General features: G+C 42.7%; 1 protein-coding gene across 1 annotated transcript in view; it reads right to left on the bottom strand.

The window, feature by feature from the left end:
* The window catches only part of prkg1b (protein kinase cGMP-dependent 1b), a 102,249-nt gene that overhangs the window by 34,152 nt on the left and 48,838 nt on the right, over nucleotides 1–19,259 (bottom strand). Inside the window, exons 4-6 of the mRNA XM_036529058.1 lie at nucleotides 12,874–12,979; nucleotides 8,868–8,931; nucleotides 617–694 (exon numbers count right to left, since the gene is read on the bottom strand). Coding sequence (XP_036384951.1) covers nucleotides 617–694; nucleotides 8,868–8,931; nucleotides 12,874–12,979 — 248 coding nt within the window. The remainder of the gene's footprint in view (nucleotides 1–616; nucleotides 695–8,867; nucleotides 8,932–12,873; nucleotides 12,980–19,259) is intronic.

Below are 19,259 nucleotides of genomic sequence, written 5' to 3' on the forward strand. Positions count from 1 at the left end.
TGACAAAGACATGATGCAGCTTCAGATCTTCACATTCAATTTCAGTTTCACAGTAAATCATCTTTGGGCTGCTCTTGATTCTTTTAACAAATTGCTCCAAGTGAATAATGTTGGTTATAAATAGACATCTCTGTCACACAAATGATGGGCTTCTGCAATTATTTAATTTGAGACATTTAAAATATGGCAATAGTAAGCATTTGTGATGATAATGTATTGAAATGCTGTACAAGTCTGGGAGAGATCTTAACCTTCTTTAAATCCAATTTATTTAATCTGAATGATATTTTCCATGCATAACTTTCTGTGCAAATGTTCAGGCAAAAAACGTATTGGTATGTAATGGAAGTATCTATTTTGATTTGGTTTATTTTAATTAGATTTGACTACCAGGGAAATACAAGGCACAAAGACAGTGGGCGGGAAATAAGACATAAGGAGAGAGAGAGAGAGCGAAAGAAAGAAGGGAAGACAGTTCTTGTTGAAACAGGGCAATAATTGAATGTGAAAAGTGTTAACCTCTGCTCCTGTGGTGCGGGGGCAGTTTGGGCCCAGCCTTGTCGGCGCCCTCGGTCACCATTAATAATGTCTGCTGTCTGGCAGATAGAAGTCTCACCTTTCCCTTGCTGATGATAAAGAAGGTGTCTCCTCTGGCGCCCTGCCGAATGATGTACTCCCCGTCACTGTAGTGCGTCTGCGGAGAAAAGGGGAGAAGCGTCACTCAGCGGGGCGGCTCCGTCACCGGCCTCCTCGGGGGACATGAGACTTGAGTGGCTGGCCCGTCCCCCAGCGTGCAGGGAATGAGGACACCAGCCGTCCCTCAGCGGCCTCGGCCAGGTGGCCCAACCAAGGCGGCAGCTCAAGAATTACCGCACCAGTGATTCACTCCCACCAGATTGTGCTCGTTTGGAACACGGTGGTGGTGGTGGTGGTGGTGGTGGGGAGGGGGGGGTAACAGATTTCCATCTCAGAGGCAAAGCAACGCGGCCATAATAATCAACCATCCCAACATGGACTTGCTGCACCTGTTCATCTTTGCTTCCATGAGACACTGTGATACATCACGACATTAACTTTTAGTTATTCAGATCATCTGTTTCTGAATATTACTGTACAGCAATGAGGAATTAAAGTCTCAGATTTTTCACTGAGAAGTGATAGGGGCATGTTGGATACAGCTTAGGGAATTACTCACTCCTGGTTATCTAATGCAATTCTGTGAGCGAAAACCACCAAAAGCCCTCTTGTCACCATGTTGGCATTACGAATCAACATGTGGCTAAAGAGTCCAGGGGCAAGTCGAATCAACTGGCTCTGCCAGGATGCGAGGACTCAGCACCAAAAGCCCTCTTGTCACCATGTTGGCATTACGAATCAACATGTGGCTAAAGAGTCCAGGGGCAAGTCGAATCAACTGGCTCTGCCAGGATGCGAGGACTCAGCTGACAGGTCAAATAAGTACATGCGCACTGCTGATAATTACAGACACTGAGCTTGGATCCCCTACTGTTCTGTGGAAATGAAGCTATTGATTAGTCAGAGGGGGACTTCTGAAGTGGCTCCGAAATAACCCGAGCGCCGTTTGACATTTGCCATTCGCAGACAGTCGGTTGAATGGAATAACCGCCCCCTTTTCTTTGACCCGCTTGTTTTCCACACCTCTTGCTGTGCTGGTGTGCAATGCCGGAAAGGAGGCAACCAGGGTCAGACCTCCTGATGGCTACCTGCGAAACTGTGCTCCGCGCTGGAGGGCCAGACACCAGCAGCACACAGCCGGGATTCTGAAGGCTCGACATGAATTCGGTTTTTCTTTGTCCTCTGGGTCAGATTTCACAGAGTAAAGGCTTTTCTTGCCCCTTTCCCAGAACATGTCCATCACCTCTTGATGACACTGCCCCCCCCACCACCACCTTTCAGGAGGCTGATGCTTGGAGGGGATCGCTGTCACCGAACTGCTGACGGCGGCAGAGACAGACAGGAAGCACAACACCTCTCTTCTGATCTCTTGATAAGCACCGTCCAGGAGGGATGCACTGCAGAGTGGGCTGCTTAACACCAACCCCAAATGCCAGCATACACAGGCTGGGGTTAAAAACATGCAATAGCCTCTTCAGAAATACAGAATTCAGGGCAATAGATTAAATGCAGGACCACCCATTACATACAATTATCCATTTTCCTTGTTTAGCCACAAACATATTTAATAATTAAACAGACACCGAACTGGAAGAATAGTAACTCTTATTATAACTGCAATTCTTATCATAAAAGAATAGTAACTCTTATTATAAATGTAACTCTATTAATAGTAAGGCTCTTGTAATACTTTTAATCAAAACAGTTTGTATGCATTTTGATTTGCAAGGAAAAGGATTAATGCAGTGAATGCCAGTATCTTTGCATACAGCAAAAAGGTGTAAATAATCAATTTCACACCAAAAATGGTTGCTGTTGAAGGACAAGGCTGAAAGTGAAATTTTAATTGCAAGTCCAGGACTTCCAATGCCGCTATGTATGTAACGATACAGATACAATTAACGGCCAGACAGTTGAAGAATTTAGCCTTTAAACAAGGCTGATTATTGAAAGGAAGAGGCTGTCTTGTGAAATTCACTCTTCTTGTCTTGCTCGAGGCCTGTCTGCAGTGTATCGATCGACACCATCTGCTCAATGCTCTCTCTCTCTCTCTCTACCTCTCCCTCTCTCTATCTCCTTTAAAAATTTATAAGGCTAACTTGACATCTGCTAGGTAGATGTCAGATTCCAACAGGAGGGGTCACCACAAACTAGGCAGAGCCTAGCCTGCCCCCCCCCCCCCCCCCAAAAAAAAATAAACCAACTCCCCCCATCACCCCTCATCCACAAAATGGAAAACTGTGAACTTTTGACATGGACTGCTTCATGTCGCCTGGAACAGTGTGGGAACGGCCTCTCACCCCCCCCCCCTCCACCCCCCCCACCCCCATACACACTCCCCCACACAGCCCAGATGTCTGGAATCAAAAATAAACTGGAGACCTTTATGAGGTCTGCTTAACCACTTCAGCAAAACGCCCTGTGTCGATCACATCCACTTTTGTCCTTTTTTAAGAGCAGATAATGGTGCGTTATTCACTTGTTTATTTATGTAACTTGATTTCATTGCTCTGTGACCCACAAGCTTGCATTTCTATTTCAATTCTGGCATAGGGGTGTGATAAACAACTTTAGCTCACTGGTTTATTTTTAAACCATAATTGTTTGCACAAGACTGTATTTACCAGAGAAACGAAGACTTGAAACTGAGGCACAGTGACAAAGGTTCACAGGTTTCCTGCAAGTCATACCAAAAATGTGCAACTGTCATTTTTTGTATTCAAAGAAACAGAAAACAATAATGATGACTGCTACGCTGAAGCGCACCCAAACTCAAACTATGCACTGAACATACCATTGACTGGTGTAGGGGGTTTATTCAATCCAAATGCAATGCAAAAAGCCATGGACCAACTTGTTTGAAATTAATCCACTCCACCACAAGAATTAACAGTACGAGATGTAAGATGTATGATAGGTCTTACAGGCATTGCAGAACAGCGTGTGCCAGGGAGCTCAACTGTGTATAAAAGAGGTGGGGTCACTTCCTGGTCAGGCGCACATAAGCACAGTAATAACACCTCTGTTGGAAAGAACTGCTGGATTAGCAATTGCATTTTCTGTTTGGTAAGCGGATCCTCTTATCCAGGACAATGTACATGGCTTACATTTATCTATTTATACAACTGGATATTTATGGAAGCAATTCAGGATAAACATTTCGCTGAAGGGTTCAACAGCAGTGCCCCAGCTTGGATTCAAACTCGCAACCTAATGACTTGCAACCTTCTGCTAACACGTCCACCTCCCTGACCACTGTGTTACCCTACTTGCCCTTATATAAGCATGTCGATGTGGTGACAGGTTAAAAAAATCCCACAACACAGAACGCTGATGTCTGCCGCGCCAATGTCTCATCTGAGACACTTAAAGGCATTTCCCCCCCCCATCACTGTGGCCCGCGGAGCAGATGAATGAGTCCTGGAAGGAAACAGCGTAGGCAGATTCCGATTGTCTGATTAATATCGCTGCCACGAGGCAGACAGGATCCGAGGAATGAAAAGAAACTCCGAATACAGACAAAAACAAAAAAACACCAGATAAAGAAGAGGCCTGATAAATGAATCAGATCATTTCTGCCTCGGTGCCCTTGTCTCTTTGGGTTTTAAAAAAAGGAATGAAAGCCGGGATGCTGCTTAGTGGAGTACTTATACGGCCGTTCAGCTTTTAAAAATAATGACACCATTACTTTACTTGTTTCAGTTCCTTGCAAAAGTGGCTCATCTTTAAGAAAATCAGTTTTTCTTACCTACAGGTGAATTCTCCGACAGTTCGCCATCAGTGGGACTTGTCTGTCACATTAAGCAACAAACTCCAGCAATATTCTGGCAGTATAATGGCATGCAGCTGTGAACACAATGTCTAATTTGAAAAAGAACCCCACCAGGGACCCATGTATTGTCTACTGTTTGAGCCCATCTTGTTATTAATAATTTATTGTTATTCATGCAGTCTTTCCTATACACTTTAGAGGAACTTGTTATCATAATCCCACACTGCAGTGCTTGTTAGACTTTGTGTCCTATCCTCAGATTCCCTGGGGGTCTTTGATGTTGCTGTTTGTCGAAAAAATCACGTCTGTGCAGCACTTGCACATTTTATAAAAATGTCGTAATGCCAAGAGTGAAATATTTGGTGCTGTGTGGGTGGGTACACACACATACACACATAAACACACACACACACAGATACATACACATGAATAAAGATATGAGGGAAATAGAGAGTGAGAAAAAGGAGAAAGAGCAGTTGATCTTTTCCAAGCTTGTGACAGACAGCCTTCATGTAGTAATGGGGAAAACCTCAGTGCCTCACAGGCTTAAATTAAATGTCATGCTGTGTGTGTGCGTGTGTGTGTGTGTGTGTCAAAAGTGGTAATGTTTTGTCACCCAGGGCTGAGATGCGAGTGCCTTCTGACCTGGATGACAGGGTGCTGTACTCCAGCAGGACTCCCCCCCCCCCGGGGCCTTCCTGCTCCGCATCATTGGCTGGCTGCACCTGCCAATGGACTTCCCCCATTCCCTGCACAGTCTTTCTTCTCACTTTGTCTAAGGTTTTGTAATGAAGTGATTTTACTCCTGACTCACTCCAAAACAGGCCTGTCCATCATTCGGCAAAGAAACAGTTTCTTTACACCTCAGGAGCTGCCTCTCTCCCTCAGCATGAACATGAACATGAACTGCTTCCAAATGCTTAATTAATACCCCTTCCTGTTTTCTGCAATTAATGCAAATTCGCTCACCTTAACAACTACCTTGAAAAATATCAATTTGAACAGAAGATGTCTTCAAAGACTTGGCACTGTCCAAAAAAATCATAAAAAGCACACAGCTACTGTGTGTCAAGTTATCACAGAGCAGACAAATGAAACAGCAAACGGATCGTATACATTCACAGAACTATACCATAATATTTATGTAATACTTATATAGTGAATTTAACAGTATAGTCTGTCACTATAGAGTCAAAAAGAATAATGAATATGCAGAACCACTAGGAAATGCTTCTCACAGATCCCCACTCATTAATAACAATGAGAGAAGCAAGCAGAAAGGCAGTGTGCCATTAGAAATAGCTGGATAGTGAAAAATGGGTTCACACTGTACTCACAAGAGACAAGGTGACATCTGGAGCACCAGATCTCTAGTAACATTAGTTCAACCCTAAGGGATTGGATCCCTTTTTATCGCGTCGCCGCTATAAATACCGGTATTCTGATTGATTACAGCACACACAAAAATACCTCTCGCACTGAATGAACCCCCCCCCCCCCCCACGTGCCCCCCCTTTCCCAGCGCGAGGCTGAGAGAGCGTAATCTCTGAAAATTGAAAGAGATGGGATTAATGGAGTCCTGCTGTGACGTGTTATCAGGCAAGGGCTCTTCAGGGGGAGAAAGCCCCCTGAGATCCTCTTGCTGGCAGCCCCTTCGGCTCCCCCAGGTGACTCACCAAACCCCCCTCCGAATGTAGACACCACCACTGCGCCAGCTCATTTATCAAATCCACAGGATTCCTCTTGAGTCTTGAGGTTGGGCTTTTCATGACTCCCTGACTCCCGTTTCTTTACTTTTCACAGGAACACACGGATTATGAATACGAGCCCAAATTATATTTGCTATTTCCTTCATCGATAGCTCTGCTCAGGGTAGGATCTGAAAAAGTCACATCTACATCACAATTAAAAAACAAAAATTACAATTTTGAACATGAAAAATTTGTAGAGAGAAAACATTAAAATCAGTAATTGTGTATGACTTGTGTCTGTGCTGACCCTATCGAGCCTGCAGCTGTGAACATGACAAAAATAATGGTGTCTGTGAGGCCCAATTAGTACAGTACAATCCAATTGGTACCAGCTGTATCCTTTATTTCAAGGAGATAGTTGTTTTTTTTTATTTTTACAGTTTTCTGCCAAACCCTACAGAATGCTGCTTTTTTTTTCCTGTATTAGCAAAGACATTTTTCACGACTCTTTGGAAACCATTAGTATTTGTTGGAGAGTCTACCCAATTAGATTTTCACATGTTGGAGTGTGGGCTTATTTTTGTAACCCTGCATCACCCTCCAGTATTTACATGTAGAGACAACGTTCTCCTTTCAGAAAAAAAAGAACATACATAATAATTTGGAGGTAAAAAGCCACAAGGACTGGATAGACACTTTTTAGCATAGTTTTACATAATTTCTTGTTTTTTCCTCTCTTCTCGAGTGTACTTGAGGGCAATGCTTCTCCTGTTTTGAGAAACACTTGCAAGCTGATTACTAATTAGGTCTTCGGCAACAGAGACTACCAAAATGTATGGGACTAGAGGCTCTTGTCAGTCTCGAAAAGAAGCATAAAGCTCTTGTTCTAAGGCCAGCAAATGCAAATGTAAAACTGCCTGAATGTCAACAGCCCACGCCAATTTCATGCCATGTATTTGCTGGGCGAATGCAATGACACAGAGGGGATTTTTTACAGAGTTTACAAAACGGTCTTTCAGGTTGAACCACCCCATTTGCCTCTCGCTTAGAGAACACCGGGCGTAAGTATCAGCCAAAGGAAGGAGTTTGTAATGAGCACCATTATTGTAAATTGCCCATTAAAGGGGGTATTTTTATAGGAAATAAAAAGTGTCAGTCTCAGCAAAAAAGAGAATTCAATTATCAGTCAGAAAGACAGCCAATTAAGTTTCAAAACAATTTATCATCATGAAAAACACATAATAATCTATATTACATTTTGTATCATCTTGACATTGCATTTCATTTCTTAAAAGCCCGACTGATTTTAAATTGCAAGTGCCAGAAAAATCTTACAGATTCAGATGCAGTGCCTTAAGGAAAATTTAATCAACAAATGGCAGAACTCTATTATTTTGTTTATGACAAAAAATTGTTTCAATCATTTATTCATTTTGCCAGGAGGGACAAATGACAGTGTTACAGTAACGGCCTTGGGTGGGGGGAGAGGAAGGCTTACAAGAGTACCTATCATGTTAGGTATAAGGATCTGTCTGAGACAGCCTGGTTAAAGATTTTTGCCATGACAGGGTAGTTACCACTGCTGAGCGTTGTCATGGTCAGGTTGGAACATCTCCACTGAAAGCTTTCTCCTCGTAACTGCAAGGGGGCAGTGCCTTCAACTTGGTTCAGAGGGAAGTGTGGCCCCTACTGGTCCACCAACATCAGTTCCAGCAGCAAAATGGACTTTCACAGCGGGCTCCCACCAATGCAAATACCACACCAGCCCTGCTCAGTCATAAACTGAAAGAGGGTTGCAGCTGCAAGCTAAATCGTTGGTCACGCATCAGCGTTCTCATTGATTAAATTTAATGCTTGCACCTTGTAAGGTTTATAATAAACATTTCTTACGTTTCTTTTTTGTTTTGCTATATTTTGTTTGTTTCTGGACCTTTTAAACCTCTTCTGCAATTGCCATCACACTCAACTGTAAAGTAATGCGTGGCTACTGGCCCTAGGGGTTAACGTGGTTACAGTAGGGTCAGCAGATTTAATGGCATGGTTTATCTTGGTAGATGCTGGAAAATGGGGCTAATTGCTCAGAGTCAGTTTATTATAGCCTGAAAACAAACCGTGCCTTAATCCCCTTTAATGGCATCATAGGGACCAGAGAGAGTATCTCACTTAGCTATTCATCCACTACACAGGCAAAGCTGCCGTATGGGAATGGTGCATGGATGAGCATGTCAGATAAATTATTTTAGCTCTGCCGTCTGCACTGTAACTTTGGTGTAACTTCACTTGCACTCTCTGCCTACCACCTTAAAAATCTGATATCATGTTACCTTTGGATATTTATTTATTGTCTCTTTATCTTGTCTATTTATTGTCTTGTGTATTTATTCAGTTGTTTTGGATGTAGCACCATGGGTCCCAGGGAAACGTTATTTCAACCCTGCTGTATACTGCATATGGATGAGCTGACTATAAAATCGCTCTGACTCTGACTCTGACTCTGACTCTGGTGGCATGCAATATCAGAGGCATATGCTCACCACTAAACACCGACTGGTTACAATATTCCCTATTATTTTTGATGTTGTTTGTTGCTAGTAGTTGTTAGTAGCACATTATGGACAATGTCAATAAGAGACAGTGAGCTGCTCGCTCTGTTCTCCACAATGTGCTACTATGATGCCCCGACTCCTCCTCCAGAGAAACTGCGCCTCGTAGCTCTTCCGTGCGTTATGAATAAATGACTGAGCAAAGCAAACATCCGTGACCCTCACCTCCTCCAGTACGTCAGCGAGCTTGCTCAGGATTTCTTCAGGCAGGCCTTGGAATGTTGGAACACTGCAGGGAGAGAGAACGAGAGAGAGAGAGAGAGAGAGAGAGAGAGAGGGGTCTGAGCGCTCGATACACATGCTGAAACAAGCTCCACGTGTGCTCCTATCCCAGCAGGTCAATACAAACAGGAGCACGGAGCATCAGAGCTCCGCAGCGCAGCTCCGCAGCGCAGTGCCGAAAGCGCGCTACAGAGTTCCTGAATGATCCGCCAGGTTTCTTTCATTTATTCGGTTCCGTGCTATGATTCAGAAACATTTTTTATAATGAAAGCGGCCATTTCATTTTCACGGCATTTTCGATCATATTGCATTCACCTCTTTGCGCCCAACCTCCAAATCCCCAGCACTATGGGTGCACTTTTGTGGTGTGCTTTCAGTGGCTGCTGGTGCTCACAATTGCAAATTGCAACATTCAAAGAGTATGTGATACTCAAAGACTTAAACCAATCTGACTTCATAAGGCTACAATAATAAAAAAAGAAAACAATAAAGGCAAAGCTCGTGTATGGACATAGACAGATCTTGCATTTGTGCCAGCAAGAGGGAACGCCAAGTGTTTTGCATTCTTGGATAATCTTTCCACTGACAGTACTCTGCTTCTTTTATTCTGGTATCAGCTGATATCAGAAGGGGCTTGAAGGGTCACAATGGACTACGGGAATAAGCGCCCTGTGCAGATCCTGAGAGGGGGGGCCTCTGAAGGGCTACTTGGGGAGAGATTGCTGAGAGACTTGAGCTTTGCCTGAACCCTTCTGCTCGAGTGTGAGATTAAGCAGGAGAGCCGCGCTGTCCAGTGAACGCCGCCTTTCCAGGAAACCAGAGCGGGGCTGCCTCGGCATACCCTTCTTTGTGTTTCATACCCCTGACAGATGATCTCCTCAATGGACTGTTTTTTTAAGGCAGTACAGACAACACAGGAAGCCCACAGTTAATAATCGTTACTCTTTGCTACCATGGGAACTCGTTTCTGCGCATGTGTATCTGCTGAGTGCTTTCTTTTTACTGATGCGAAAATGTTCATTCTCTTAATTGGATTCTAGCAACAAATGACACGTTGTCTTAATACAGCAGTATGTCAACCACACATACGGTAAAACCTGACAAAATGGTGCATTATATCATATTATCTCTTATCCACTGTAGATACAGGTGTGGTAAGCATCAATGATGTGGCACAGTGGTAGGAACCAGTTGTCGCAACTCAAAGGCTGTTGGTTTCCTTCTACTGACGTTGTACCTTTGAGCAAGGTACCCAATGTACATTAATTAAGGAAAATATCCAGCTGTGTAAATGGATGATATGTAAACTCCATCTATCACTCCAGATAAGGGCACCAGCTAAAGAAAGAAATTATGCAAAGTAACAGATAATGTTCTATTACTCAATTCTCATTTCATCATTCACAAGATACTGATGGCAAAAACTTGAAACCTTAACACCACCCTATTATGTGGTTTAATTTTTAAAGGGACAAAAAAGGAAATATTGGAAAATTTCAAAATATCTGCATGCTACACGAAAAAAGGCAAAAAGGACTTCAGAAACATCAGATAAACTTCAGTAAGCATCTCCATTAACATGGCATAACGGAAGGAGTAAAGCGAGATTATTGATTGATTCAAGAGGCAGCTACAGCCCCTATACGCTTCCCTGCCCGGCAATCCGCAGAAGGCATCTTACGTTACCGCTAAAAGCTGACTTCACCAAAATCAATGCCCCTGCTTCCTGCGTGTGACATCATCTGTCAAAAGATTTCCCGTAAAGTGCAATCGAAGGCCATTGGGATGGAGCCACAATTAGCACACAAAATCTTTTGTCTTTTGTTGGATCATCTATTTTAGCACAGGAAAGGAAAAGCGGCGGGGTGTCATTGCTGCTGAAAATAGTCCAGAATAGTACCAAGATAACACACCTTCGTTGGTGCACATGTACCAGCACATGCTCCTATGCGCACACACACACACACACACACACACACACACATACACCATCATACACACTAACATATTCACATGGCACATGCTCAAAATGTAACATGCAAGTGAATGCATGGAGTAGAGGCATACTACAAAAACATTACTTACGAAAGATACTGAGTACAAGTGCAGCAAGAGATCTCATAAATCAAGAGACACTCCTTCATGTCTGAATTTATCATCTCCTATCATGACTACAAGGAGGGTAACCCTCAGTTTTGCCCTTTCAAAAGTCACTGCAGACCCCTAGTGGCAGTAGGAAGAACACAGACTTCCAGATCAGGGTCTCCTGTTCCGCCAACATACTGAGGTCCATTCTTAATTTACAGGACTGAAACTCTCGACTTCTCCAAACGTCACAGTTATACGGTCACCTGAAGGACTTGGTAGAGTTTTTTTTTCCACCACAGGTAATACTGATGACTTTAAATTCTTCCTCCATATTTGCATTGTTGTTCTTGTAGTGCTAAGATAAAATGTATAAGAACTTGACAGACACATTTTAAAATCTTTTAAGAAAGTTCTCTCAATTCTCTCATTTAATGAAGATTAAAAAAAGTATTCAAAATACTGAAGAAATAAGAAGAGAATTAGGGAAATTAAACACTCCTCACTCACATCTTGGGATTATTCTCCTCAGTGTGAAACAAATGTAGATATTAAGATGATAAAGGCAGCTCTGTGCCTGCAGATTAGCGCACTTCAGAAACAGCCGTTGACTTATTATCTTCTTATTGGTTTGACTAAAGATTTTCACTCACTTTCATGTCTTTTTTTCAGCACAGCTACACCTGGGGTGAGAATTCCACCAGTAGAAGATTGAAAATGGATATTATCTATGAATATACACTAGATGCATATAACAGATAAAACAGAAAAAATGGGCTTTAATACTCCAAACCAAATGCGCTAGGTACCCACAGGACATTGATGACTCTGAAATAATGTCCTGTTTCCCATGGGCGTGCAGTAATGGAGCAAATTCAATTATGTGTGCTCGGTGTATTTCTTTATCGGTTTCCCTATGGTACTTTGAAAGGATAATTAAACAGTAGCCAGCATTATATTAATATTGCTTTCAGTTGGAAAAACAAATGAAAACAAAATGTATGAATCACTTTTAACACTTATATTGAAGTGATACTTTTTTTCATCCACACACTGCGTAATTCATGATTGCTTTCAAATAATTTAAGTGAACTTGTTGATCTGACGGACAGGAGTGAACGCATTAACTTTCACGTGCATTTAAGAGACTGCGGATCAGAGAAGTGCATTCCACTGAGAAGAGAACATGTACACATAGCTGAGGTGAGCATGGCCCCCTTTAAGAAAAAGGAAGCTATCCTATATCCTATATATTGTCCTATATTATAATACATGATGGCCATGACTTGCAGCATGATGCAAGGCACATAAAGCCTGGACTATACTTAACCAGTACAGACTCAGAAACACATAGCCTTTATTAAGCACTAATGTTTCATGCTCTTTGATGAATACTTCTTTCATCTGGCATTGCCACAATGCCAGTATCTGTCTTTAATATGTAAAATATGCTTAGCTAGATTTGAAGCTTTGCCGCTATTTTGTCATCAGCCTTTATTCAAATGGTAGGAATGATGAAAAGAATCAGAGGATGAAGAGGATGGAGAAGTGCGTTTTCAGCATGCAGGGTTCCGCACACTGCATGAACAGTGTTTAATGTCTAGCATGGTGCATGCACAGTGTTCCAGGTTCTGTGTACTGCATGCACAGCATTCTTGCTTTTGTGTGGTGCATGCATATTGCCTCAGGGTGCTGCACAATGCGTGCACAGTGTTCCGGGTTCTGTGTGCTGCATGCACAGCATTCCAGGTTCTGCGTGGTGCATACACATTGTTCCACATTCCGCATGTTGCATGCAGAGTATTTTAGGTTCTGTGTGGCACGTGCCAGAAGAATAGAGTTGTGTAGAGTAGAGAGTTCCCACCTTTTTAGAAACTCCATGTACTCTGCGTGCTTGATCAGCCCTGTCCTCATCATAATGGTCTGGAAGCACTGTCGGTCGATGGCCCACAACTTCACATTAGTGAGAGCTGTAGAAAAACAGAAAACAGTGTCATTCATTCAGCTGGCTTATGCTTGCTTATGCTTAACTCACTTAAGCATAATAATCAAACTAGAAAGCACTACCACATTATCACCCAAAAATGTAAATGTAAATGATCTATTTATCCTACTAAATGAGTGAGTCATCTCATAGCTGTGAGGAATATCCCCACAGACAGCATAAGCAGATTGTCCTGCGTTTTGTTGTGTTCATCCATGCTATTGCCGAAACTGGTTTATCAAAGTAATTGGACAAAATGAAAGGGAAGAAATTAGAAAAACATAATAAAATTATAATAGAAGGCATTTCTTCAGCCCGGTTTTAATAAGACCCACAGCAGTTTTATAATTTCTCACTTTTAAGGGATCCATTTTGAAGCGAGGCGTACTGAAACAGCAAGGTTGTTAATGAAATCCTTGAGGCTCAGTGCTTGGATCGAGGGCACAGTAGCAGATTTGCAAACATAATGCCCTAATAATTGTGATCCCAAATCACTGAAGATGCTACCTTGCAACCATACGCACTGTTTTTTTTATAGGACACCTGGGGCTTTACATGGAAATTTTTCAGCACAATTTGTCTCACAATCACCAAGATTGAAGATGTATATCTACAGTAAATGGAACTTAATGTCTTAATGTTGAACAAATGTCTTTAGATGCACCACAGTGAACGGTGTTGAGTTGGCCATACCAAGCACACCCAAAGTCAATGGCCTTTGCAAGTCTGATTAATAAATGTTTGGCCTGACCAACCAAAAACTTTCCCTGGATTTACTTTTTCATAGAAAAAGACAAAATGGCAAAAGTAGCAACAAATACAGTATGTCAAAACAGACTATTGCTCCATGTCTGTTTCAAATCAACACATCACTCCATTCACTTTGTAGATCTGCAACCGGGGTCTTGCTTCATCATACACACATTGATTGCTCTGAAATAGCCGTCATCTCACCAACGTTATTCAGAGATGTTAATGGGAATATGAGAAGTGCTTTGGGGAAAATCCGGAATTGCTTTTAGATGAAAAGTGTTGTGATCACTCCCAGACCTCCACAGCATGAGGGCTAGATGGCAATATTTGCATAATGTTTCATCAGCCATTCTGCGTTGTTTATGACATAAAACTGAATGCCTCTCTAGTCTCTTCTTTCTGGCTCCTTTTGTCTATCATTTCTGCTTCTTTCTGTTCTCCATATTCCTTGTTTGTTTTCTTTTTTTATTTTGAAGTGTATTAGCAAAGTTGCAAAAAGACTACCTTTATGCGGATATAGAATAAAACACACATGGCAAACCTCTCAACGTTGATTTACGAGCACCACCTTTACTTCACTTTAAATTGAGGCCACATCTTGGGAGAATATTGCGCTTTGGACACTGGAAGGCTTTGTTGTCCTAGATAACACAGCTGGCCCACATGCCTGTAACAGAAACCTAGCTACAAACCTTGGCTGCTTTGCTATGGACCATCTGGGAGCCTTTCTCTAAAGTGATTATCATATCAAAAATTACTGACGTGAGTTACTACGCATTACTGTAGACCTGGCACATTTTAATTATTCTGCTTTGGCTGTTTCGTCAAGTTATTCTAGATCAATAACATATGCTGGTTAGGGGCAATCAAACCAGGCATAATCAAGCTACTGTATGTGAGCGGTAGATTTATTTCTATGGATCAATCGTAGCGTTTAAGAGAGCTTATAACACAGTCAAAAGACGTGACGAGCGCTCTGTGGGGGAATTTTGCCAAACCAGTTAAGTCCGTTACGAGGGGACTCTGATGAATCGATCTAAGGATGTGGAATGCACTGTAAACGTAATTTCAGGAAAACTGATGCATTAATGTTTATGTGCCGTGGGATTTCTCCAAGGAGTACGAGAAACTGATTCCCGCGCTAAGGAAGAGAGAGATGCAGCAGGGGCGTGAGCTGCATTCCGAGACGCCGGCTCGCTGGAGCACACGTGTGCTGAATGTCTGCTCCGAGTCAGGTATCGGTGAGCCACACGGACATGATGCCTTTCCTCCCCAGTTAAAGTCTCATTTCCTTTGGACTATGCCAGCGCCTTTACCGGGGAGACCGCTTTTTTCCAGCACGCTGAACACCAATGGACATATCCAAAGTCATTACATGGCGTACTCACAATGCAGCGTGAAATAAAAGCGCACACACCCGAAGCATGATTCAACCCTCATCTGGACCGTAACGTCCCCATCTTACTCAATAACAATGGCAGAGTGTAATACCCACGTCTCAAGGCCATGGACATACTGTATGAACACACGGCCTTGCCTCAGGTAATTTTCATAAATTTTATATAGCGTAGATTGCAGATTGCGTAGATTGATCAGGGTTATGTAACGCTATGCTCCACCAAAACAATTCAGTGCAAAAGCATCTGAGATTGTCTTAAATTATGGCAGTTAAGTATCAATCTGTTTGGCGGCAGCCTATCCGTCCTAAGCTCTTGTTTCCATGAAGCGGTTATTATTAATGCTTTACTGCTGGAAGTGAACAGCGACCTCAATAAAGCAGATGGGGGACATTCAATCTTCATGCAGAGAGCAGCACCAAGACCCAGCTGAGTTTCCCACAACAATAGTGCTAATTATACAGAAGATTTCACAAAACCTAGCGTTCAAACCCATCTTGTCTGCAGAGACCTGGCCATGAAGCCGCTTTCTGCTGGTGAAGAGTGGTGCATTTTAAGGCCTCCTTGCTGCTGGCAAAAAAACGACAAAAAAACCCACTGATTAAACTTTGTGTGAGGAAGCAGGCAATGTTTTCCATCTGGGCTAAAACCTATCATCTGAGAGGGAGTGTGATCATTTAAAGAGGACATCACTGGGAGAACTCTCTGCTTATCTTCCAAGGCTCTTTTCATTAGTGGCGCTAACCTTCATCATCCACAGCGAATTAATAAAGCATTTCACCCAAGGTAAAATTGCCTTTTAAATGCAGGTTATACAATGGATGATTGACATTAGTTTCTTTTCTTCTTATTTAAGAAAAGGAATGCTAAAAAATGCAAGACTGAATGAAAGTAACAGGTCTCTGATGTCTAATGAACTCCCTATATTGTGAAAACTCCTTTGCTGATGAAGTTTGTGACAACAAGCAGGGTCCTGAATGCCACAGCTAAATTCACTGATAGTCGATCTTGGTTTGGGTGTTCCCAGCATTTGCAAAATGAAACTTCAAGCTGCTGCAGTGTTTGTTTGCAAACGATGCTTATCGGAGAAGGTCCAGTTCCTCTGCCACCCCAAGTGGCATGAATAGATCCTTGTTAATTCACTTCCTTCCTTAACCCCTTCTTCCTCCCTCTCTTTCTCTCTGGGGTTGGAAATACCACGATGCCGCAACAAAGGCAAAAGCAATCAAGGGGATTAAAAATAATTATCAGCGCATGAGAAAAACACCCCCATGTGTTCTGCCAAGTGTCAAAGTGAGGAATCTAGTACTCCCTGCTGAAGATATTCATCAGACACCAGCATCTTAAAGCCTTCACCCAATCACGAATTTGCCATCAGCGCCACTCTGGAGAAGACTCAAACAAATGACAAACAAAACACTAGCAACCGGGAGTCTCCGTATGGCCTGAGCTCCTGCAGAGGAAGAAAAATCAAGCTAATTATCAGGAGTTGAATTGCGCAAATGGAACAGATGTATCCGTTGATGAAATGAATTCCAATAATTGAACAATCCCATCCCGCTCAGTGGATGGTGGACATTTGACACTGGATAACTTTTCCGCAAATCATAATTAAATCAGTAAGTCAACAGAACATGGCACCAGTACATATAAATAACCCTAGCCTTTAACGGGGACTTTGTATTAGCTGCACTGTTGCCCACTTTTCATTCAAGTACTACTTGGAAGTGATAAATTATACACACACACACACACACACACACACACACGCATACACACACACACATACACACACACACACACACACACACACACACACACACACACACACACACATACACACACACACACACACACATACACGCACACACATTATATATACACTAGGGTCCAAAATTATTGGGACACCTGGGCATTTTGTGGTTAAGTGTGGATGTGTCCATGTAGCTATTAGTTTTATCACTCAAACTTATGGTGTGGCGAAAACAGTTACATGTTTTGGCAACTATTAACATTTTCAAAACATCTCTTTATGTGGTTGGCACACGATTGCCTGATGACTACCCTTATTTCCAACATTTTAATAATATGTATGACATTAATTCTGCCCAAGAAACTGAGAATTCCATGACGTTAACTTAATTTTAAAAGATACCTACATACTTATTGAGTGCAGACAAGTGAACAAAAATGACCATCACTTCAATTAGGCCTGATTGAACGTTGCCCTGCCCCCTAATTGAACACTCACACTGAAGCCTATATAAACCTAACAAGGTTGGAACATGGTCACAGAAGATGAAGCTGAAATTGACATTGACATAAATATGACTTTCCCAATGTCTGATGGAATATGCAGCAAAAATATTGTGGGTTTTCAGAAAAAGTGAGTGTCCCAATAACTTTGGACCCCGGTGTATATATATATATATATATATATATATATATATATATATATATATATATATACACTCTACACAGAGTAGTGAATAGAGTGAATGGTGATTCTAAGTGTTTGATACACGATCGATAAAGTGAAACGATGTAATTTTCAGTGAATCTCCAACCTTGAATAGTTCACATTATGATCTTTGTACCTCACAGACTGCAATAATGACATCCAGCGTAAGAACAGGTCCACATGTGAGAGTGGAGGGAAGAAGTCTCCCTATATTATGGTAATACAATTGCTGGACTCTAATACTTTGATTGGTCCCTTTTAAATGATGTCTTTCTGAGCTAGCAGTGAACTGATTGAAAGTCAATCAAGATAGCAGTTGCCCAGGTAACCTTTCATGCCGTAATAGGGATGTGGTAACCCCATCTCTGTGCAGCTCTTCTTTCAATTTGGTTAATCCCCTGTGGTTTAATTAGGGCTCAGCAACTCTAACTATGAAAAAGACCTATTTTGAGACTCTCAGAACGCAATTATGCTGAAATGTACCATTGGACGTTGACATATCCCAGCGCTGTACAACTGAACCAGTGTGTAAATATACGCTGCAAATAAATAGGCATTTCTTTTGTGAGAGTTCATTTTGAAACGATTGTTATGCTTTAGGAAAATGCTTCACGTTACTGCTTCCCAGAAAGGAAGTATTGTAATATAGCATGTGGTATTATACGTCAAGGCAGATGCTTGAAAAAAAAAGGTAGTAGATACAGTGAAAGCTCCCAGTTTTCTGAGGCTTCCTGAAAATTGAATTTCAGCTGGCAGTCATGGACACAGTGCCCATAACACACACATACACACACACACACACACACACACACACACACACACACACACATACACACATACACACACACACACACACACACACACACACACACACACACACACACACACACACACACCTTCACAGCTCTTCAACATGGACCGTGTGTACCCGAGAGCTCTGTTTTTCTCCGTCAAACGCTTACACCATGCTGCAAGGAGACAAACTGAACATCAGGTGACAGCAGAGGAGGGTGCTGTCAGCGCACAGCACGTCCAAAGGGGGCCTCAGCTGTCAAGACAGACTTTTTCCTCATCAAACTCATATTGCGATGCCAGGCGCAGAGAGCCCCTGCCTGCCACAGCAAAATATCTCTTACTCTAACAGTCCTGACGATTACAGATACCACTACAGCCACTGCCTATTTCTAGTGCCAGCCGATTTATCTGGAGGGGATACAGGCGGCCTTTGCACCCCTGCGCATTTTAGCCCGGAGGAACGAGGTGCTGGGATGGCTAATGACGGTCACAGACTGAGGAGATTTCACCACACAGCTGCTGCCAAGGCAATTACAGCTTCAAAAGCTGACAGCGGTGGCTGCAGCCTGAATTCGGCAACTGTTACCCATTCACCCATGGCGGCGTTCCTCTTCTCATGCGTCCATGAGCCGGGCCTGAGAGGAACTGGCCACAACTGCCCATCCAACAGCACCGTGCCTCAGGGCCGGCTGTCTTCCCATAACCCGTGTGAACATCCTGTCGGCCGCACACATTCAGATGCAGCGAGAGGAAGCGGGATCACCGCAGGGTTAATGGCTTTCAGCTGGCTGCGAACCTTCAAATTCAGCCACGCTAAGAGAACCGCTCAGAAACTCTCGGGCTTCCCACAGTTATTCATG

This window comes from Megalops cyprinoides, chromosome 1, assembly GCF_013368585.1.
Source record: "Megalops cyprinoides isolate fMegCyp1 chromosome 1, fMegCyp1.pri, whole genome shotgun sequence".
NCBI lineage: Eukaryota > Metazoa > Chordata > Actinopteri > Elopiformes > Megalopidae > Megalops > Megalops cyprinoides.